This window comes from Thunnus maccoyii, chromosome 9 (assembly GCF_910596095.1).
Source record: "Thunnus maccoyii chromosome 9, fThuMac1.1, whole genome shotgun sequence".
NCBI lineage: Eukaryota > Metazoa > Chordata > Actinopteri > Scombriformes > Scombridae > Thunnus > Thunnus maccoyii.
Window position 1 is genome coordinate 2,597,510 of NC_056541.1, and position 23,596 is coordinate 2,621,105.

Consider the following 23,596-nt stretch of genomic DNA (forward strand, 5'->3'; position numbering starts at 1 on the left):
CATGTCAAAAGTTTGGACACACCTTCCCAATTCCTTGAATGAAATGGTCTTTCCAAACTTTTCACTGGTACTGTATGCGATGTTCAAATAATAATAATAATAATACAAAATTTGCATTATAAAAAAGACACATGCTTAATATAGATCATGATTTATTCACTTAGTCTGTTTTCAATTCACTTTGTCGCATTTTTTTTATCGATACGCACACTTTTCCATCTCAGCCAAGAGAAAAAACAATTTTGTGATATTTTCACGTCTTTATTTTTTGCATTTTCTTTAATGCACAAATTGAAAATGGCATAAAAACAAAAGATTGAAACACACTAAAACACACATACATACGTTGAAAGAAAGGAGGTCGCAGTCGCATCTTTTCGGGGCGTCGGAAGCTGTGAGTCAGACTTAAACAACCGAAATTTAACAAGATGCTGTCTGTATTAGCATTATGTGTTAGTGTGAGATATGTCTTTCTCATCAATGATCACAGGACCCACTGGATATTGAGATCACCAAAACTGAATCAACTCAACCTGAAGCCAACAAAGTGAGACCAGAAAACACAATCTCTTTCCAGCTAATTCCTTTGGCAGTTTAGATAAACTTTTCCAAAGACATTTAACAGGACATTATGTAACCATATAAAGTCTTTGACCCCCTTATCGGTCTCTGATGTGAGTGATGATGCGCTCATGATGCCGTTTCATACACACACCACACCAGCCACACTATTAAACACAAACACTTACAGGAATCAGTCAAAATGGCTTCTGGAGAAGTGGCAGCGGTTCCAGTGGATGCAGCAGATTACAGATGAGTGTAAATGAGCGTGTGAGTCGAGTTTCCATCTGCGAGTGGCTCATTAAACTATTAAGAAACCACACAGAGGATCTGAACATAGCTGCTGCTGCTGCTGAGGCGAGATGATGCAGACGGAAATCATTTGGTTTTAACAGGCAGGACTTTTAATGAGGCGATATAACATCCCATAGAAGCAAGATTATTTCCAGGATAAACTCACTGCAGGGACAATACGCTCTGATAGGTTATTTATCATCATAGCTCAGCCTTTTAGGTCAAGGGCATAACACTAAAGGCAGGGTCCAGAGTTGAAGGGGACATATTCTGATTTTTCTGGGTTTATATTATTTATATCCTGTTCTGATGTTAGATGTTCAGTAGTTCCAAAAACTTGGGGTGAACATATGTAGAAATGCTCCCTGCAAGTCAAAAGCCTGTTCTGAACGCTTTGTTTGCGACGCTTTTTTCCACTTTGCAGACAAGCTGACGTCAGCTCGTCAGACATGCCAATAAACGGCCATCTGTTCTGTAGCCTTGGTTGCTAAGGTTGTTGCTAAGGTTTTTTCCATGTGTTGTTCACGTTGTCCACGCTCATATTTCAGATCAGATTCAGCTCCAATGTGTACAGATGGATTTGAGAAGTTGACATTTCGAGTAAAAAAACAAGAAAAAGTAGTGAAATCCTGCAACTATAGTTTGTTGCCACAACCTCCCGAATCACGAGAAGTCTCCTGAGAGGAAGCTTCCTGAAGCTGACCAATCAGAACAGAGTGGGTTCATCAGGAGGGGGGGGGCAGGAGCTAAAACGTTTCAGACAGAGGCTGAACTGATGGGCTGCACAAAGGGCCAGTATAAGATAAATAAGGGGTTTTTAACTAGAAATCATGCAAAGATATTCCAGTAGAGCCCCGGAATATAAATATAGACCTGGAAATGGAGAATATGTCCCCTTAAGTTCTTGAATGCCAGTTCTTATCAGATCCTGGTTCTGGTTCGAGTCCTATTATTTACTTTGGAAAAAAAAAACATGTTAAAAACAAATGGCAGTTTTATTTTCCGCAGTTTTAGGCTGCCACAAACAGTCATTGGTCATAAAAAACAAGATCTTGTTTTGATTTTTATTGTAAATGTAAGCTGATTGCGGGACATTATGATTTTGACATTAATAGCCGGGTTGGTTCCTGTCTTTGAGTCAGACACTGAACGTAAAAAAAAAAAAAAGAAATTTGGCATCCGCTCAGCAAAATACCCGGATTCAGGAAGCTCCAGCGCTAATGAATCACTTATCAAACATTCTATCTCTCAAACCCCGTCCTACTAATGTTAGACAAACACTCTGGCTATAATCCATGAGCTGGGTTGGCTTCTTTCTGCTCTGGATGTGTGGAGCTTATACATTCTGCCTGTTTCTCTGGCATTCCTGCAGGTGCTCCGTTTCCTCCCACAGTCCAGACATGCAGGTTCAAATAGTCCAGAGGTGTGAATGTGGTCGTCTGTTTATATTAGAGTTCTTCTACTTGACGTGACTTTGGCAGTTTTGTTGTGTAACGTTTCAGGATGTAACGCTCACTATTTAATTAATTAAGAAATGTCTCTCTTTCTCTCTCAGACTGAAGTCATCTGTTCATCATGAAACAGATAAAGCAGAGCTAATGTACGCATTAATCTGGTGAATTTATGGTCATTAACTGATGTTTTTTTTAGGTTTTGGGTCTCAAATTTGTCACGTCACAGTGATCTCATCTGGCTTTCTACTATGTTCAGTTTGTGCAAACAGTGAACTTGTTTTGAGGACATTTTTAAAGTCACAGAAGTCATTAATCTGAAGTAGAGCTGGAGCGATTTGTCAATTACTCATTAAGTTGCTAACTATTAAATTAATCACAAACTATTTTGATAATTAATTAATCATTTCTGAATATGTGAATATTTTCTGGTGTCTTTAGTCCTCTGTGACAGTAAACTGAATATCTTTAGATGGTCGTCTGTTAGTCGGGACAAAACAAGACGTTTGGGGTTGCATCTTGGGTTTTAGGAAACAGTGATCGACATTTTTCACCATTTTCTGACATTTTATAAACCAAACCACAAATCAAATAATAGACAGATTAATCGATAATGAAAATAATCGTTAGTTGCAGCTTTAATCTAAAGCTTTTAATGCTGTTTGATGCCATAAATAAATGTTTATGGTCCTGCAGCTTCAGTTTGTCTCATCACTGATAATTCACAGAGTCTCCACAGAGACATGAGCTGCTGTTCTGTTCCCTCGACCTGCTGCTGACAGGATCATACCTGTGTGTGTGTGTGTGTGTGTGTGTGTGTGTGTGTGTGTGTGTACCATAAGCATGTAGGTGCATGTGCATCTGGAGTGCAGTATGGCTATACATGTGTGTTTTAAATGCCTCCAGGTGCATGCAGGTGTGTGTGTGTGTGTACATTCCTGTCTTCAGGGATTTCTAAGCAGCAGAGTCTCGAGTGACATGTTCACTATCAGAGTCATTACTGGAAAAATTCAAGGGCGTTGTCAAACCTGTGGTTGGTCTGAATCAGTGGATCAGTTGGTAAACTTGGTTTGGTTTCTTTTCACACAGAAAAAATCCAAGCGAACCAAATGCATCACTAAAAGACAGGTGAGAACGTTCTCTCCTCTCATTGGTCAGATGTGTCTGGGGCGGGAGCGAGAACGTAAACACAGGAAGAAGGTCCTGAAGAAGCTTCTATCTGCCCAAATATCAAGAAGACAACTTACTTGGTTGTTAGTTCAGGTCAGACCTCGACTCATTCTCCGGCTAGCTGCTAGCAACTGTTGATTTCACTCATCAACATCCCAGCGTGCAAAGCACTCCTGGCTACAGCAGCCGTTTAGCTCAAACTTGCAGCCTTGTAGTCAGTCTGATGGAGGTTGGATCACATTCCCACCACAAACGGACCAAGACCACTTCCTCTAAAGGGTCTTTGTGCGGTTGTTTTGGTACTAGTACAATTGTCACGTTGAAATCTGCCCAAACGAATCGTACCAACAAGGAAAATCAACTAGAGTCTCATTCAATACACTGAATATAGTCCATACAATCTGTACATCCTCTATAAGTCATAAAATTGGATGAAAAAAGACCCCACATTCAGGTGTGTTTGATTGTGTTCACCTTGGCTGCAGTGTTTTCTGACAGTTCAAAGCTCTGCATGTTAAATCAAGCGCTCCTCACATTCCTCAGATGCCAGCAGCTCTGTTTGAACCATCTGCTGCTCTGCTCCTCTTCAGACCTTGTAACCGTCACCTGCTCTAATGTTTCGTTTGCATTTTAGGCATTTTGCTGATGCACTTGTTTAATTTTACACAGAGTGCAAGAGCAGTGAAAGCTGAAGCTGACAACCTGACTGAAACAAACACACACAGACTACAGCCTGAAAGGAGGTTTGAAACCAACTCTGCAGGTGTTTCTTAATGAATGACTGACCTGCAATGCATTCAGTGCAGTGGTGGATGTGTTTAGATGAAATTTAGTGAGTTTGTAGTAAAAACTAAAATATCATTAATATCTGAAATATATCACAAATTGGAAACACTCAACTAAAGTACATGTACCTCAAAATGGTACTTGAAAGGGACATATTCTGCTTTTTGTGGTTTTCTGTTATTTATATTGTGTTCTGATGTCTGACGTTAAACATGGTCAAAGGTCCAAAACTAGAGGTCAACATATGCAGAAATGCTGCCTGCAAGTCAAAAGTCAGGGCTTCAATCTGCCTTGAACGCTTCGTTTACAATGTTTTATTCTACCTTGCTGACGAGCTGACGCACATGCCCATAAACATCCATCCGGTCCATAGCCTTGGTTGCTAAGGTTGTTGCCAAGGATTTTCCGTGTGTTATTTATGTTGTCCACTCTCATATTTCAGATCTGACTCAGCTCCAATATGTGCTGATGTATTTGGGAAGTTGACATTTGGAGTAAAGAAGAAGAAAAAGAAGTGAAATCCTGCTACTATAGTTTGTCTACGTAGCCTCCGGAGCCGGAGGAAGCTTCCTGAAGCTGACCAATCAGAACAGAGTGGGCTCATCGGGAGGCGGGCCTTAAAGAGACAGGAGCTAAAACCGCCTGTTTCAGACAGAGGCTGAACTGAGGCTGTTATAATTTCTTAGAGCACAATGTGACGTCTTCAAATGTCTTATTTTGTTTGACCAACAGCCCAAAATTTTCACTCTTCTATCATGTATGACACATAAAAGCTTAAAATCCTCACATTTGAGAAGCCACGACCACAAAATATTTAGCGTTTTTCCTTAAAAGTATGATTGAAATGATTATTTAATTATTAAAATAGTTGCTGATTAATTTTCTTTTGTTGCAGTTCCAGTTGGTTCGCACATTTTGTGGTTGATTGGACATCATGTTGTAGAGAGTTGGTCTGAGTTTGTCCTGTTTCTACGTCAGAGGCCGAAAGTGAAGATTTAAGTGGACGTTTAATGCGGCACGTTGTGTTTCACGGTGCTCTGGTGGTTGTTGTTGATTCACTGGTGTTTTATTCACCTTGAAAACATGTCTGAATGTGGCTTCTGGTAATCATGTGTTTGAAAAAAAATGTAAGTGGTACATGTCGGTTTTCATAAGAAACCTATTAGTGTGCACAAATCTTATGAATACACTATGAAGTAAAATTTCTGGTACAGTTTCCCGTTGATAATCATCAGGGAGTCTTTACTGTCTAACTGTGTGTCATTACAGACATCTGGACCTCATCTGGGCTGTGTGTACGTGTGTGAGTGTGTGTATGTTATATTGTTTTGTTGTGTTGCATAATCAGACAGACAGGCTGCAGCTACAGAAAAGCTGCATTCAGACTGAAAACAGCACCAAGTTTGTTTCAGGCAGAAGTGAAACTACAGCCAGAGGCGTCGTGTCCACTCAAATATATGAGATCGGATGGCTTCAGAAATTGTTAAATTCTATTTTCACAATAAGTGTTTTTAATTAGCTTTTATAATTTAGTGTATAAACAAAAGTCTCTATTCTGTATGTTTTTATTGGTATTTAACTGCCGGCTACACAAAGACGCCCCTAAGCTACTTGGTTCCCTCCAGCTAGAAAGCTCGTAGCATCAGTAGAGCTCGTAGAGACACTCAGATTTTTTTTTTTACCATGTGTCCCCTGAGGGTCTCTGTAATTTCACCATCATCAACAGTTAGTTGTTTTTTTCAGCAGTTCATTGCTTCTCCTTTTCTGTGTGCACTGTGTGAAAATTAAAAAACTATATATTTCCTAAAAACATCTAAAAATCTAGCGGTTTGTAAGTATGCATGCTGATGTTTTTGAGTATACTTTTGTCACTTTTCCTGGAAGTGTTTTAAGTAATACATGTATCAGTCTGAAGGTTTATCAGACACCAGATCACTGCACAGAGGTTTATTATACTACGAAGTAATCACAGTCACCAGGTAACAGAATTAGAAGTATTCCACCTGGAAGTTGTGCTTGCACCTATTTTATTGGCCATTATTGCATTGCTGGATGTTGCTATATTTCCCTAAATTTAGCCCGGCATGTTCGGTATCTGTTTAGGATCTGTCTCCACTGTTTGGTAAAGCCAAATAGAGTCACCAAAGAGTCTTGGATTTTGGTATTTCAGCTCTATTCTGTTGTCCTCTATTGTCTGTTCTGCTTTGCTCTCAGTGAACTCTGTCTCATTCACCCCTAAACCAGAGAGCGAGAGAGAGAGAGAGAGAGACATGCAGATTCCTGTGTGTAGCTGTAAGAGAGAGAGAGAGAGAGACTTGGAGAAAGGCATGTGGATTCCTGTGTGTTTGTGTGAGCGAGAGACGCAGAAACACACGGAGGAAGAGGGATAGAGAGAGAGCGCTGGGTTGCGTTGAATGTTTGGAATGTTGAGGCTTTTGGCTGCAGTATGTTCTGACAGAGGGAGGAGGGAGGAGATACAGAGGGAGGAGATAAACAGGGAGGAGGGAGAGGAAAAGGAGGATAGAGGGAGGGACGAGGGAGGAGATAAATAAGGAGAAGACAAAAGAGAGGAAGCAAAGATGGAGGAAAAGCAAAGCAGAGAAAGTGATGAAAAAAATGAAACAGTAATAACCATCAGGCTGCAAGTCCTTCTGTTGTTTATAGTTTTTATTCAGTGATTATTCAGGTATCAAATTAAAATAATTCATTACAAATACTCTTCATAAGTTATAATTATAAACGCGGTTTATCTAATGTGTAAATGCTACAAACAGCAGCTTCAGTGTTTGTCTTCATCAGAGAAGAAAGAGGAAAAGTGACCTTCTGGTTACGCGAGCAATGACCTCTCTCTCTGCAAAGGAGAAACTCAGATGAGATTGGCTTCCAAACCAGTTGTGATGTCACAAATCATGCTCGTAGATACACTTCTTGAGGTCAAAAACATGTTTTTCTTCTTGTTGAATGTATGATATGTATGTGCAGAGTTTGTTTTTACATTCATCTGCTGGAGGAGGAAAGTTTCTCTGAGCTCGAATCTCAGTCAAACATTTGTGACATCACAACTAGTTTGGAGCCAATGGTGGTCCAGTATGCGACTTATACAATTGTGAAGTGGAAACTTGAAGCCTCCAGTGCACAAACACTGAGGATGGACTTTACAGTGAAGGAGGAGACATCTGGTGTCCAGCAGGAAAACTTTAGAAATCAACAATATTTACATATTCAGAGATTCTGGATAAGGAGGAAATGATGTTTTAACTCAGTAGTTGCACTTTTTTATGGAAAAAACCAACAGCAGACACAAATTATTAATCATACCACAATGTTTCATTTTAAAACATGTCTTGAGGGGGTCTTTAGACTCGTATTTGAGGTGAGCACAGAAAAACACAAGGCAAGTATATTTATGTAGCACATTTCATACGCGAGGAAATTCAAAGTGGTTTATGTAATGCAAAAAGAACATAAGGTATTTTATAAGAACAGGAATACGAAGGAAAAAAATACAAACAAGACTTAAATAAGTAAGTAAAAGCAATTCAACAGTGAAATACATAAAATTTGATAAAAAGTAAAGAAGCATTAAAAAGCCAGCGTAAAGGATAAAAATGATAAGGTGCAGCTGTAAAATTTAATTAAAAGCCATGGTGACTGGATGTGTCTCCAGTTTAGATTTAATAGTCAGCATTGTCTCTAGTCTGAGATCTTTGAGTAGTTTGTTCCAGATGTGAGCAGTGTAGAAGCTAAAAGCAGCTTCACCATGTTTAGTGCCTCTTTAAAGCAGCTATAATCAATATTTTTCACTTTCACTATTATTTATCACTGAATGAGCTGTCAGGGTGTAACGTGTGGCAACTTTACTGTTTTGGTTCACTCTCAGCGCTGCCTCAGCAGGCAGCTGTTTTCAGAAAAAAAACTCTAAAAAGCCGCTGTACACTACCTGCTCAGCACCAAACAGCAAACAGACACAGTTAGCTGTAGACTAGCTGGTGAACATAGTGGAGCATTTAGCAGCTAAAGAGCCAGATATTTCCCTCAGGAGTTGGTAGAGAGCAAAAACAGAAGTAAAAGAGAGTGAATATTGGACTTACATTCACCAGGTGGACATAAACACGACTCCAAATGAATGATAATGTTGCTCCATAACTGCTGGATGTGGAAATAAGCAACTGTTTGCTAACAAGTTCAACATGTCAGTCAGTGTTGTGTTCACTACTTGTTTCTGCTGAAAACTAGTGGACAAAACATCAGTTAACGCAGGTTTAAGGAGCCACAAGTAGACCAGAACCAGCTGAGCTAAGATGATCTGAGATTTATGAACAAATAGTAACACTTCTTTTGTTCCTCCTTCAGCAGATGAATGTGAAAAAAACAGATTTCTAGTGTCAGTCTGTGCACATACATCATTCTGCACAGTGACGCTCAAACATCACACTCAAGGAGTAATAAGCAAAACATGTTTTTGAGTGAAGGGGACTTTTAACCAAGTAGCTGCCTAAATGTAACCAAACCATAGACGTGGTAGAGGAGAAAACCCTCATATAAATAGTTTTTGTACAGTCAGTCGAGACACTGAAAAACAACCTGTTGTGTAGCTTAGTAACGAGGAAACTGTTTTTGTGTCTCATCAGGGTCAAAAAATCCCTGAAATACTCCAACAGGGAGCAGTTTATAGTGGAGCTGAATTTCCTTCTTGTAAAAACAGTTTGTTGGAGTTGATCTTCAGTAGGTCGTGTTCTCAGACTGGAACAGACGAGATGTCACACTGAATAAAAGAAGGACTTCAGCTGCCTTTTTCTTTCTCTATCTATGTCTTTCTCTCTCTTTCTCTGGTCATGTGATTTTGCTGTAGAGATGAGCAACAGTGCAGGAATCTGAGCTACAGCCAACACATTACATAAAGCTCTGTCTTTCTCTCTCTCTCTCTCTCTCTCTCTCTCTCTCTCTCTCTGTGTCTCTCTGTCTCTCTGTCTCCCTCGCTCTCTCGTCGCTAGAAAATAAAAAAGTGAGCCGCTGAGTTCTTGTCCAGCTCGGCTGCAGTGAATGAACTCACTTCCTGAAGGCAGAACAGAAACCTACGTCAGGACAAAAGGACACATCCAACAGAAAAGAAAAAAAAAAACTGTGTTTTGAGAACTCTTCAGTATTTGAAAGTTTTTACAGTTCTGTTCTCAGCTGTGAGGATCAGTGTCGAACAATCTGTTAAAGCATCATGTGGAAATGTGCCGGCTGTAATCAGAGAGCTGCTGCAGGTTGTTGTGTCTGTAAACTAATTCAGTAACGTTCAGTCACAGAGAACAGTCTGATTAGATCAATTTGTTTCCAAAGATAAGTTGCTGTGGCTCTGTAAACTGGCTTCTGCCCACAATATTCTGAGCTTGACAGAAGTCAGCTAGGTTTGGTTGAATCAACCTCTAACTAGCAGAGTTTACCTCAGGAGACAGTAGGCGTGTTTCCATCCACCTGGTTTTATTTGCGTTTTTGATTTTGTGCTTAAAAAAAACCTGAGTGGAAACACAGAAAATTCAACAAAATCTCAACATACCACAAAAAAGTGTTTCCTCTTGTCTGAAGAGTAAAAGTAGTTTGGTGGATAAATATCAAATGTAAACAGACTTAGTGAATAAATGATGATATACATAAAGCATGTGACTTAAATGTCACTGAAGAGCTGAAAACATCAGATTTGTGTGGAGCGATGAGGAGATTGTAACCTTCCTCACATTAATACGTGAAACAAATAGAAATGTCATATTTCCATCACGTTTCAACATGGTTTTCCATCGTTTGAGCTTTGACTGTTGCTCTTTTAATGGCATCATCTCTTCTTGTGTCCTCTTGTTCTGCAATGGTTTAATGGCACCAACTGGAGAATTAGTGCCAACAACTGTTTATCTCCAAATATTCACACAACAGCAGTGGATGGAAACAAACATTAATATACATTTTCTTCTGCTGATTTTTGGAAATTCGGTTGAAATTTGGACAACATTTAGATGGAAACCCGCTAAGGCTCCACTTCACTCAGCTGCTTGACAGACCCGCTGCTTCTTCCCACTTTAACCTGGATAACAAATCGAGGCTCGGTGCTCCGGTAGGATCCACACGGAGAGCCTGGGCTAGCTTGGAGATTAGCCGAGCGTTAGCCGCAGCATTACCAGAGGGAAGCACAACCAGCTAGCCTCCACTAGCCTCGCAGATAACCCTGGCTCTCCATTTGGATCCAACTGGAGCACCAATCCTCGGTTTGTTATTCAGGTTAAAGTGGGAAGAAGCAGCGGGTTTGTCGGGCAGCTGAGTGAAGTGGAGCTTGCAGAGGAAGCACCAGAAACGTCAGGGTGAAACAGTCCATGGAGGGAAGCACAGGCAGGCGGTGGAGGAGAAGGTGATGAATCGGCTTGTCATATCAGCAGAAATGTTCATTTCGGGCCAATGCCAATATTTCACTTTAAAGTCTTTATCAGCCGATACCGATGACGTGCTGATATTATTGTGCATTCCTAGTAAATTTCTCAAAGAACTTCAATACAAAGTCAAGAGGTTGTAATATGTAGCACACCAAGCTACAAGTATTCCTGCACATGTTCAGTAACGCCTGCATTACACAGAACTACTCTCCAGAGACTGAAAATTTGATCCCTGTTATTAGTCTTTGGAGCCGTTTCTAAACAAACTAACATGACCAAACTCTTCATAATGAAGGAACATGTCACCCAGTGCAGCGGTGTGACTCACTGACATGTTTTTGATTTAGTTTTTGGACAATAACGGAGCACAGAGGAATACGATAAATCAGGGTTTGATACACACACAATACTTGTTAGTAGATCAGTTCATTGTTGGTTTGGATCCAAACATGAGATTTGTTGACAAGAAGAAAAATACCGAAAATCACCAGAATTGTCCTTTAACTGAAGTTGCTGTACAAAAATGTTGCCAAAAGTATATTAGTTATAAGTTATAAGTTTCCTAAATTAGAAAGGGAAATATATCTATTTATTCTGATCAAATATTTTTGATCTAAATTGTGAAATCACTAAGAGATTGACTGTAACAACTTTGTCTTTTGGTCAGCAGGTGTTGATGTGGACACATTTCAGCTGGTGTTCAGAAAGTGTTGAGGTTTGATAGTTAGGAGATCAGTTCGTTGTTGGTTTGGATTTGTTGACAATAAGAAAATTACAGAAAATCACCAGACTTATTCGGCACATATTTTCAGACAGTCCCTTCTGCAATTCATTCATAGAGTTGCACTTTGTTGTCCATGCGGAAGGTGACAATAAAACAGAAGCATAAAAAAGTAACCTTAAAAAAATAGAATCATTAATATCCCTAATATTGTAGCTATAAGTCCATTTAGGACATAATTTAATGTAATAATATGATATTAATTTGGCTTCTTCTTCCATCCATTCATCTTTAAATTGACTAAAATAACTCGTCTCTTGAAATAAACTTTTGTTGATAGGAAGGAGAATTGCAGACATCTTTGGTAAAATGTTCATTCTCAAGCTGTTCCACTTTACAGAAAGCATCAGGAAATATGATTCACTCGACTCTCTCTGGTCTCTCTGCTTCCGTCCATTGTTCACATCTCCTCTTTTTCCTCTCCCGCCTCAACTTTATCTGCCTCCTCCTCTTCCTCTCTCTTCTGTTTTCTCTCCTTTATTTCTTTATTTTTGTTTTTATCAGTCCTCAGCCTCTCCCTCGTCTCTCTCTCTCTCTCTCTCCCTCGTCTCTCTCTCTCTCTCTCTCTCTCTCTCTCTCTCTCTCTCTCTCTCTCTCTCTCTCTCTCTCTCTCTCTCTCTCTCTCTCTCTCTTGTCTGTGTTCAGCTGCTGTCTGCCTCCTCTTTGTCTCTCTCCTGTCCAGCTGTTTTCTCCAGTGAGTCAATCTTCGTCACGTTGACACAGAAACGACAGCAGAGAAAAGAAAATGTCCAGAGGAAGAGAGGATGAGCAAAAGAGCAAAACTCTGCTTTTAGTTTTAACATGAAATAAAAATGTGTGTGTGTGTTTGTGTGTGTGATTTCACAATGTTATTGCTGTTGGAGCAGTTTATAAATACCGGACACAAACAGCAGCCCACTCACAAAGGTTATGCAACACTGAAACATCAACACACACACATACACTCTCTCTTCTCTTTTAGTTGTCCGTCGTGTCCAATGATGACGCTTGCTCCAAGGGACACGGGGGAAGGAGGGTGGGTTCAGCGCCATTGACGTTGGTGCTATTTCATGTGGCTGTGGAGGCTTATACGTCAGCCACACACTTGTCCACAGGTGGGGCAAAGTAGCCCAGATGTTTGGGTAATGCTGGTAGCCCTCTGGTGTTGTTTGGCACGTCTTTCGGTCTTCCTCTCTTGGTTGGTGTAATGTATTTGTTCGGTCACCCTGGTGCAAGTGACCTGCCAGGCCGATCTATCGAGTGCCAGAGGTTGAAGATGGATGGGGTTTATGTTGCAGTGCTTCAGGAGGTCTTTGGTATAGTCCTTACAGCGCCTCTTGGTCCACTAGCAGCCTGTTTTACATCACTGTGTTGCCCATAGAGGGCTTGGTGGGGTAAGCGGTGGTCATGCATGTGGATAGTAAGCCCTATCCAGCGAAGATGTTTTTTAGCCACTGCTGCTTCCATGTAGATGGAGCTGGTCATGGAAAGAATCTTAGTATGGGGGATTTGATCTTCCCAAGACAGGCTTCTTCAGGATCTTTTGAAGGCATAGTGGAGACCCATACTGCATCTTATACAGCAACCTTGATGCGGCTGTTTATTTCAGTGTCAAGGTAGCAGTCTGAGGAATGTGTGGAGCCAACATAGGTGAACTGATCCACTACTTTGTGAAACATCATTGATTTGGAAGCTAGGAGTGAAGGAAGTTGGATAGTGCGTTGTGCCATGACTTCAGTTTTTTGAATGTTGACCTGGAGACCAAAGGACTGGTATAGGCCAGAAATTGTTTAGGGCATGTTGTATGGACTCTGGGCTTTGTTCCAGACAGCGCAGTCATTTGCATATTGAAACTCACAGATTTGGCAGGTCTTTGTCCTTGTATGGGCCTGGAGTTGTCAGATGCTGAATAGACCTCTGTCTAGGCAGTACTCTAGGTGAACTCAGTCTCTTTGTCCCAGGGCATGGTGGAAGAGGTGGGTGATGGCTGAGAGGAGAAGACTGAACAAGATCGGTGTGAGGACACAGCCTCGCTTCACCTTGAAGGACTCTGACTGGAGTCTTCCCGTGAGGGAAGAGCTATTGCTTCAGGACGGAGAGAAACTTAGGTGGTACCTCATTTTTGTAGAGCTGTTTGCAGAGCATCTCAAGATTTATGGTGTCAAAGGCTTTGCTGAGGTCGATGAAGGCTATGTAAGGGTCTTTGCGCTGCTCTGTGCTCTTCTCCAGCAGCTGCCATAAGACAAAGATCTTGTCAGTAGTGGATCTAGACTTCAGGAAACCACATTGTGTTTCTGGGAGAGCACTTTCCAAAATGTGCACAGGTCTATTGAGCATGATTTTTGCCAGCGCTTTCCCTGCAATGGAGAGGAGAGGATTCCACGGTTGTTCCCACAAACTGCTCTGTGCCCCTTCTGTTTGTAAATGACCACATTGTTGGTATCCTTCCAGTCCTGCGGGAGGATCTCAGATTTTCAGATGTTTGTGATCAGGAGGTGTAGGAGGCCTGTGAGGAGGTACCCCCCCCCATGCCGGGATGCCATCAAGTCCTACAGTTTTGTTGCTCTTCAAGCCCTTGATGGCATGGGTAGTGGGTTTCAAAGAACTGTGGCAGAGTATTGAGATGCGAGGATCTGGAAGTTTATTGAAGATATAAAGATCAACGGGGTTGGTATGGTCTCAAAGTGATCCGCCCAGCAGCCAAGGATTTTATGAAGGTCCTTGAGAAGAGTGTCTTATCTGCTGATCAGACAGGGGCAATAGTTTCCTTCCTGGAGCCGTATAGGGTTTTGATGGCATCATAGAAGCCCCCGGTGTAACTGCAGTCTGCAAGGTTTTGGATCTCTTGTGCCTTATGCTCCCACCAGGTGTCTTGTAAATGAAGTCAGGAGTGATTCATACTGAGTCTCATCCCTCCTGCTGTGGTTACAAAACAGCAGTGTCAGTTGGAGACAGTAGAAACACTTTCAGTCTGTGTATGAGAGGTGTATCTACGTTTATGTTGGTTTGGTGTGTTCACAATTTGAAAGCAGATAATCAGTGAAATTTCTCAATATATGCAATGAAATGCAGTCTCAAAATTTGGCATAAACTCCTTGTAAAGAGGAACCCATTTTCCACCTCGATGTGTGTTTCCAGGGGCCAGATGCATAAAACTGTAGATTTATGATTAAAACTGTGTATGCACAAAGCCAGTAATATGCATAGACATTATTTTCATCAGATTTATAAAGTCGTGCGTATGCATGTTTCTGTTTTATACATCTCAGTCATTGTGAAACCAAGCGCATGCGCACAAGCCTCATTTCCACTCTCACAATTAACCATAAATGGATGAAGACGCCCTGAACCAGCTGTTTCCATATCAATACCCTCCCTGCTCCTCCAGTCTGTACACCTGACAATGAAACAAACAGGAAATAAGAAGTGCAGTTTCACAGATTGTGTTGCACCAGTGAGGTTCTCCAACAGCCAGAACAGCAAAATAAAATGTTGATGTTATGTAAATTTAAAGACTGATAAAAATGAATCACACAAAAGTAATCAATCAGTGTTACATTTATAAATGCACCTTTGATTGGCATTTTACAGATCGCTGTGTAAATGCAGAAAAAATCACACAATCAGTGCAGCTGGTTGTCAACCTAAACAAACAATGTTTTGCTAAAAGATTCTATCTCTCACCTTATATTTCATCTCATCACATCAACCTCAGATCACTTTAGAAAAACGTGTGTAAACTGGTCTGAAGCGGTCAGCGTGAGGTGTTCACATTCTCTCTGCACATTCTGTGTTTATGATACCAGTTTATGTGCGAGAAATGGCATATACAGGGTTTTATGTGTATGCATCATTTATGCATCTGGCCTCAGGTGTTCTCTGTGTAAAAAGTAGTGTAAAGCCTTTTGTGTCTCCAGAGGGAGCTGAAGATGTCAACAGTGATGTCATTTGAGTGTCAGTTGGGGCTGAAGACTACAAGTTTGAAAAGTAAAACGATCTGGGAGTGTGAAGTTAGAAAGCAGTGAGGTTAGCAGACCTCTGTAGCTCCTCATCTCTGCTGGAGGATAACAGTTCCAGGCTACATTAGCCGTTACTAGCATCACACATTATGTGGGTAATGTAGGTGGCAGTGTGTAATATAAAACTGACTGCAAACACTTTAAAACATGTGGGAGGGTTGAAACACAGCATATCTGTGTTATATGAGTTGGAGGGGAAGTGGGCATGATGTTACTGGATAATACACTCTAAGGTGTTCTGATATAGACGATAATGCACTCTGACAACCTCAAATCCACCTTTATCTGTTGTGTTTCTGTTTCAGTTTGGTTCGCTTTTTATACTTTACTCTCTTTATGTTGCTCAATCATATTGTCTCGCTCTCACATCTAAATGGACAATATATTAAGTAAACAAGTTAAACTTTACTACAATCTGTCTCCAGATTAACATCGTCCTCTGTCGTTGTTTTGACCCCTCTGTTTCTCTGTTTCGCTGTTTCTCAGAGATGTAGCGTGTGTGTTGGTGAGATTGGCGGACCATCATGCACCTCTTCCTGCTGCTGATCCTTCAAGCCACAGCAGCCTTCGGACAGATCGACCCAGGTACACAGACACACATACATTTGTTCCTATATACTTGTGAGGACTATGAAAGACATTATACATTCCTAAAGGTGATTTCAGACAGCGAGTTGTTGCCTTCACAGCTGCCGCCTGGCAACATCGATGTTTTGTCATTTCAACCAGCGGCAGCAGGGCACAACCACAACCACACCCAGCTACCTCTGCTCCTACCAGCCAGTACACTACAGGCTGCTGTGGTCCACCTAGTACAATCTCATTACACTGCTAGATAGAGCGGGTTGTGACTTAAAATAGAAGAAAAGGTGTTCAATACATAGTAAATTTTGCTAACTAGTATAATAAATGTTGCATTGACTGCATATAAATATGGATGACGCATCTTCACTTCCTGCTGCTATGCAGAAGTGAAGCCAAAATATCTCTTTTCCTGGAGTTGCCATCTTGCTTGTGTGACGTCATTTGGAGTGTAAGTCTGTGCATAATCAGACTTTAAATACTGTTACTCTTCACTGATCTGTCTGTTTTCTGCTAGTAAATAGGTAGCCTACGTATATCATTCAGGAAAAAGCCTACAAGTTAAATCAGCTCCAGCAGCCGCCTGTCTGAAAACACCTTTAGCCCCTAACATAAACCTAAATCTAACATTAACATAAACCTAAATTTAACATTAACATAAACCTAAATCTAACATTAACATGAACCTAAATTTAACATTAACATAAACCTAAATCTAACATTAACATGAACCTAAATCTAACATTAACATAAACCTAAATCTAACATTAACATAAACCTAAATCTAACATTAATATAAACCTAAATCTAACATTAACCCTAAAATGAAGTCTCAACCCCCAAAGTCTAAAAATTGTGCTCACAAGGTTAGATGTACAGGTGCACACACACACACACACATATACACTGAGTAAATGGCTGTATTTAAATGGTTGTGATTGTGTGTGTGTGTGTGTGTGTTAACAGCACACTGTCGCTATGCCTTGGGCATGGAGGATGGACGGATTAGAGACGCTGACATCACGGCATCCAGCCAATGGTACGAGACCACAGGACCACAGTACGCCAGGTCAGTGCAAGTCAACAAGCGACATGATTGATCAGACACATATAATATAAATAATATAAATAATAAGTAGTAATAACAACTATTTTATGAATAAATCATAGTTTCATCATAAGTTTTGTCCTTCATTTTCTATTCATTTTTAAACTGTTAATGTTTATCTGTTTTATTCTGCTGTTTTCATGGTGTTGTTGTCTCAGTCTGGTTTCTTTTACAGACAGAATTTTAGTCTCATTGAGAAAAACTTAAAAAGAAATGTTTTTAAATTATTGTTTCTATTTTAAATTATTATTATATTATTATATTTATATTGCTTTTTTCATTTATGCTTTTACGTAGTTTTTGCAAATAATTATTGAATTTTAATTGTTTCCTTTTAAAGGCATTTTCACCCAAACATTTATTTATCAAATAGTTCTTTATTTAAGGGCTCACAGATTTACATCAGATGTTTGAAAAGCTTTTAGTAAGTGCACTGCAGACTGTTTGACAGTTTGAAGTGTGTGTGTGTGTGTGTGTGTTTGCAGGTTGAACCGTGAGGAGGGAGACGGCGCCTGGTGTCCTGAGGGACAGCTGGAGCCTTCAGACAGCCAATACCTGCAGGTTTGTGCTCTTCAGTGTTTAAAAAAAGAAAAGAAAAAAACAATCTGAAACATGTTGAATCACGTCCAGGTACCCGCATGAGTTTAACAGTCTCAAAGTCTGTCAGTGTTTGAGATTCTCAGTCATGCAGGTCAAAGGAAACTGGACCCAGATTTCTGATGAAGATGTTTTGCCCCTAATATGAAAGTCTTCCTCAGTCCTAAACTGAAGACTTCAGAACTTAGGCTGAAAGTGAAATCTGAAAGTGTTTGTTTTATTGATTATATAGGGAAATTGAGGTATTATTTAGGTTATTAATTAATAAAATACAAAAACAAAATACATTATTTGCACAAAGTAAATTTTGTGAGTTTTAAAGTCACAGTGAAACAGAAGTTAGAGCGTATTGAGCTTCGGTACTGTCACATATTTCCCAGTGAAAAGGAATATTTGAGCAAGAGGGACTTAAATCAAGTCCTCACGTTTGATTGGACTGCTTAAAACTTTACTGTAGAAAGACATTTTTTAACATCTAACTTCATGTCAAAGTGTTTCCTTTTCATTTCTGTCAGAGTGCAGCGCTGCTCTGATGGATTCATATTTTCTATTTGTTTCAGCTCCTTTAATACGACTGGTGACACTGATAAATGTGTCTGCTGGTTTCTGACAGCAGACACAAATTTGTCTTTTCACTCTTTGTTTGGGAACATTTTTGTGAATGAAACTCGCCCACAAATAGAGCAGAACAGGTCGCCTTATATGGACATTTTAGGGGCGTCAATGATGCTAATGATGAAATCTCGGAAACAGCTCCTCATGATCAGGTGACATTCATCAGGCTGAAACCAGAGATTTAATACAAGTGTGTGACGTCAAGAGATTTTGTTGAATCCAACTCAAATGAACAAACCTCACAGAGAATTTTGAGATCATGAAAAGTGAAAAGAAAACTGTGTTTTGGCTGCACTACTGTACATATATAGACTTTTTGTGTTTGACAGAAACCTGTTGATGTGTTTCTCAGGTGAACCTGGGTAAGCTCACCTTCCTGACAGTGGTCGGGACTCAGGGACGATACGCCAGAAACTCCGGAAACGAGTTTGCCCGAGCTTACCACCTCAACTACAGCAGGGATGGCGTGCTGTGGAGGTCGTGGAAAAACCGGCTGGGAAACACGGTGAGTGACTGAAATGTTTCACTTCAGATTTTAAACAAAGCAGTGTGGGTCACAACTGGCTGAGAGGGGGGTTGGAGGTGAAAAATGAGGCAGGAAAGCAGCAGCAGAAAGAATAGAACAAAATCTGAAGAGGAAACGTGTGACAGAGTGATAGAAGGGAGCAACGGAGGAAAGAATGGAGAGACGGGAAGGAAAATAAAATAAAAAAGATGCTTTTTTCACTCTGAGCTGCTTCTGGTCATTCACACTCGTATCAGAGGAAATGACATTTACATACCAGCTTCCTGTTGGCACCGACGGCTTCGGCAACACCAGCAGGACACAATTTAAACAGCAGAATCACGTTTTCTCCTTCACATTCATTCAGGGAACTTCCCAGAACCCAAATCTCTCAGTCATTCCACATTACTGATTATGATTACTATCATTATTATTAATCCAGAAATATCCACTGAGAAACATATGACTTTTGAAGCTGGAAGGTTAGTAGACTCAGGTTAGACTAACTTTTTCTGAAAATGTATTTCATTTTTATTTATTTATGGTATTACTTAACAGGGACTGTGCACATAAATAAACATTCCTCTAAATGCGCCAGAGTTAGAAAAAAGGCCATTTTTCATCTTAAGTCCCTGGACAGATGTTAGATAAGAATATAAGGTGGGGCAGGGGTTCATATTTTAGTATTTGATTAATACAGGGACATGGTTAAAATATTTTGTATATCTTTTTGGCAGCTAAAGTTATAGATACTGTATATGCATGGGTAAAGTATAATTAATTATGTATAATTATTAAAGCAGAGAATGAAGCAGATAGATTGGTATAGATGATTTTCACTTTTACAACTAAGGATGAGCACGCAGCAGTGGTCGCCGCAATGTCATTACTGTTTAGTGAATTTGTATGCAACACTCATCCCTGCATTTCCAAAACCTTTTCTTTTAGAACGCGCCATGTCTGACAGCTTGGCATCTGTCAACTCTGGCGAGCTAACACAACACATATCCCAGTAAGAAACAGCAGCTAGTAGCAGTGATAACGCTAACACAGGATCATGACGTGAGACACTGATGACCTGATTATTTTCTCTTAAAAATTATAAACGGAACAACACAATGCCAGCCAAAGCCATCGGTTTACACAGAAACATTGAAAGTACACATCAAACCGATCACCAAAGTATTGATTCCAGAGTATGACAAGCATTCTCTCTCTTTACTTAACAGCCTTAAACACACAGTAACAGAGTGAGCTGTGTTACCTTGTTGATCTTCTCATAAACTCTCAGTCATTCTGGTTTGTTATCTGCCCCCACCCACACACATCACACTGATAATGTTGCTCGGAAACCCGACTGTAGATCAGAATAAAGATACAAATAGAGATATTTTTGAACTAACGGATACAGTAATCTGTGCTCAGGGGTTTCTTGCAAAAGAGATCTTGATCTCAGTGACATTTCCTGAATAAATAAAGCTTAACTAACTAACTGGTGTATATGTATGGATGTACATGGATATTTCTGTGTCTATAGGTGTATGTACTGTATGGATGCATCTGTGAAAACAGGGACAGTTAAGTTTATATATATGTCTGTCTTATCCAGTTTCATCTGTGTGTGTGTGCGGCATTGTTGTGTACAGAGCTGACTGTTTGAACATTATGTCTCTCTAATACTGTATTTGTGCCCAGGTGATAGAGGGCAACAAAAACGCCTATGCCTCAGTCATCAACGATCTTCATCCACCAATCATCACCCGCTACGTCCGTTTGATTCCGATCACCATACTGTCCACCACTGTCTGCATGAGAGTGGAGCTGTACGGCTGTCCCTGGGATGGTAAGACACATAGACACACAGTCACACTGTACATGTGTGTATGTGTTTGTTGTCATCAGAGGTTGTTTATTCAGCAGATTTAGACTTCTCAGAAATGTTAACCCCTCCGCCGAGACCTGTAAACTTCTGAGAAACCTCGTCACTTTAAAATGTCAACAGCAAAACAAAGAGTCTAGGACTGTTTTTAATCAGTTGTGCAATAAAACCAAATCAGGCCAACAACTTGAATTTGCCGTAAACTATTAATGTGACATTTTATCACTCTTTGCAACAGAAATTTTATTTTATTTCATCAGACAAAAACGTTTTACTCGGCTTTCAAAGAGGATCAGGCTGCTGCACTGAAATAAAAACTTGATTGCTATGAGCTGTCAGTCGTTTGACTTTCATCAGGCAAGAATGAACAGTGGTGGAAGAAGTATTCAGATCCTTTACTTATGTAAAAGTACCAATACAGCAATTAAAAAATACTTCATTACATTACAAGTAAAAGTCTTGCATGATTTCCTACTACAGTAAAAGTACATAAGTATTATGAGCTTGATGTAGTTAAAGTATTGCAGTAAAAGTAGTGGTTTGGTCCCTCTGACTGATATATTATTATATATGACATCATTAGATTATTAATAGTGAAGCATCAATGTTAGAGCAGCATGTTACTGTTGTAGCTGCTGGAGGTGGAGCAGCTACAGATCCAACGTGGACCCATCCGCAGCAATATTACACACTCAGAGCAACTGGTGTGGTTAGGTTTAGGCACAAAAAACACTTGGTTAGGTTTAGGGAAAGATAGTTAAAATGATCACTTGAAACGTTGTCATGGCAACAGTAAACACCATGTGAAAAAACTGTTCCAAGTCGTTGTTTGAAATGTGACACTCGTGGTTGGAAGCGAACAGTGGTCTCCTGCAGCAAAGACCTAGCTAGCTAGCCATCCACCCAACCCACCTCCTCCTAAAAAGGAAAATGTCACCTTGTGTAGACGTCATTGGTGTCATGGCGTCTAATTATGGCGCAGATGGGTTTACATTGGAGTTAGTTGAAAGCCCAGTGCGTCTAAAGGCTGCCTTGTGCGTCGGTATCAGACGCTGATGGGTGTGACAAAGCTTTGGTATATGATGCCCTCGGAATGACAACAGGCTGGAAATTCAGCAAAAAAAATTGTGCTGGATTTGAATGGAAAGTAATATCTAATGTGTTTTTTATGGATCTGCCATCGTTGTTGTGACATGGGGGGAAAATCGACCTTGTATCAGTGTTTCATTCATTCGTTTTTAAATTACATGCCAATAAATTGTGCTAAAAATCACGTTTATAGTTGAAACAGTCATGCTATATGACAGTAAAACTTGTTGTATTAACCCTTTAACCTGTGCTCCCCTCCTCCCTGCAGAAGGTCTGATCTCCTACAGCGCTCCAGAGGGTCAGCTCATGATGCCACCTGGTTCTCCCATCGCCAACCTCAACGACTCCACGTATGATGGAGCACATGAGAGGAGGCGGGTCACACACTCATCACATTTCAGTGTAACTCACTCTGTTTATTTTCTGTGACTGACAGTCCTCTTGTCCAATAGGAGGCTGTTTGGCGGGCTGGGACAGCTGACGGACGGTGTGATCGGCCAGGACAACTTCCTGCGGACGCGTCAGTACCACGTGTGGCCAGGCTACGACTACCTGGGCTGGAGAAATGACTCGCTGGGAACTCAGGGATATGTGGAGATGGAGTTTGTATTCGACCATCAGAGGAACTTCACTTCCATGAAGGTTTACAGTCATCTTTACTTTACATCATCAGAGAGGCTCAAAAGCTCATAAAATATTTGCAAAACTGACAAAATCATTTTAAAATCACAATAATTTAGCAGTGGAACAGTTGGTACGATACAGGGAGAGACCAAGAGTATCTTTCCAGAAAAGAAAGAAAGAAAAGTTCATTTTTTCAGTTTGTGAATGTACAAACAATAATTTGGTTTCCATCTTTCATGCTCAGTGATCTTTGCTGTAGTGTTTTGTGAAGATATGTCATGATGAACCATGGAAGTATGAAAGGGCTGGTATTGTAGAAAATAATAAAACTGATCTTTGGGATGGGTCAGGGTGATGGTGGGGCCTCCTGTGCTGTAAAATTACTCAATTTTGTCTCTTCAGTCTTTTTAGGTTATTTGAAAATTTGAAATTCACAGCTGCAGAGCAAGCAGTGTTGAGGCGGTACTTGTTACTACATCACACCAGAAAGTCAAATCAAGTCTGCAGGAAGCTTTAACATGAGCCCACCACCGCCCAGTGCTACACTGAGTGTGTACGTAACTTCTGTAGTCACAGTTTGCATCACAGTCGGATGACAAGCAAAGCAGGACACTGGAAGTGTTGCTGGTTGCTCAGCAGCTAAAAAGTCTTTACAGCCTTCCAGAGGATGGAAATTTACGTCAGGAATGTCTGAAATTCATTTTTGGAGACAATCTTCCCTCCATTATTGGCAACATTTGAAAAAAAGGCTTTTACTTTGTGAGGAAACTTAGACATGATCCTCCCGTTCTTCCCCTTCAGTCAGGATCAGACTCTGCTTCATATTCCGCTATATACTGTCTTACAGCTGCAGACGTTCTTCCAGATAAAGATGCAGCAAAAGGAACTTGCATTATTCACTAGGTAGTACTCCAGTTGGCTGGTGGTGAAGGTGGAGGCCACACTTCCAGTCAGTTGGAGTAGGTGCTCATTGATAATGCAGATTTTATGTAAATAGCTTTGGAAACAGCCTGCTGGAGGACAGAAAGGAATCTTGGCTGTAAGGAAAGATGGATTTAGAGAAAACTTTTGGTGAATAAAATGTCACAGATATGTTTAAAACAGACTCAGTATGCATAAAAATGTGCAAAAAAGGCCATAATACCAGAT

The 23,596-nt window shown here is 40.4% G+C and overlaps 1 protein-coding gene across 1 annotated transcript in view; it reads left to right on the forward strand.

Annotated features, from left to right (window-relative positions):
• The window catches only part of ddr2l (discoidin domain receptor family, member 2, like), a 44,675-nt gene that overhangs the window by 4,301 nt on the left and 16,778 nt on the right, over nucleotides 1-23,596 (forward strand). The window contains exons 2-8 of the mRNA XM_042420334.1: nucleotides 15,935-16,033; nucleotides 16,997-17,099; nucleotides 17,624-17,699; nucleotides 18,703-18,855; nucleotides 20,551-20,698; nucleotides 22,092-22,197; nucleotides 22,276-22,465. Of these exons, the coding sequence (XP_042276268.1) occupies nucleotides 15,973-16,033; nucleotides 16,997-17,099; nucleotides 17,624-17,699; nucleotides 18,703-18,855; nucleotides 20,551-20,698; nucleotides 22,092-22,197; nucleotides 22,276-22,465 (837 nt within the window). The 5' untranslated portion in view covers nucleotides 15,935-15,972. The remainder of the gene's footprint in view (nucleotides 1-15,934; nucleotides 16,034-16,996; nucleotides 17,100-17,623; nucleotides 17,700-18,702; nucleotides 18,856-20,550; nucleotides 20,699-22,091; nucleotides 22,198-22,275; nucleotides 22,466-23,596) is intronic.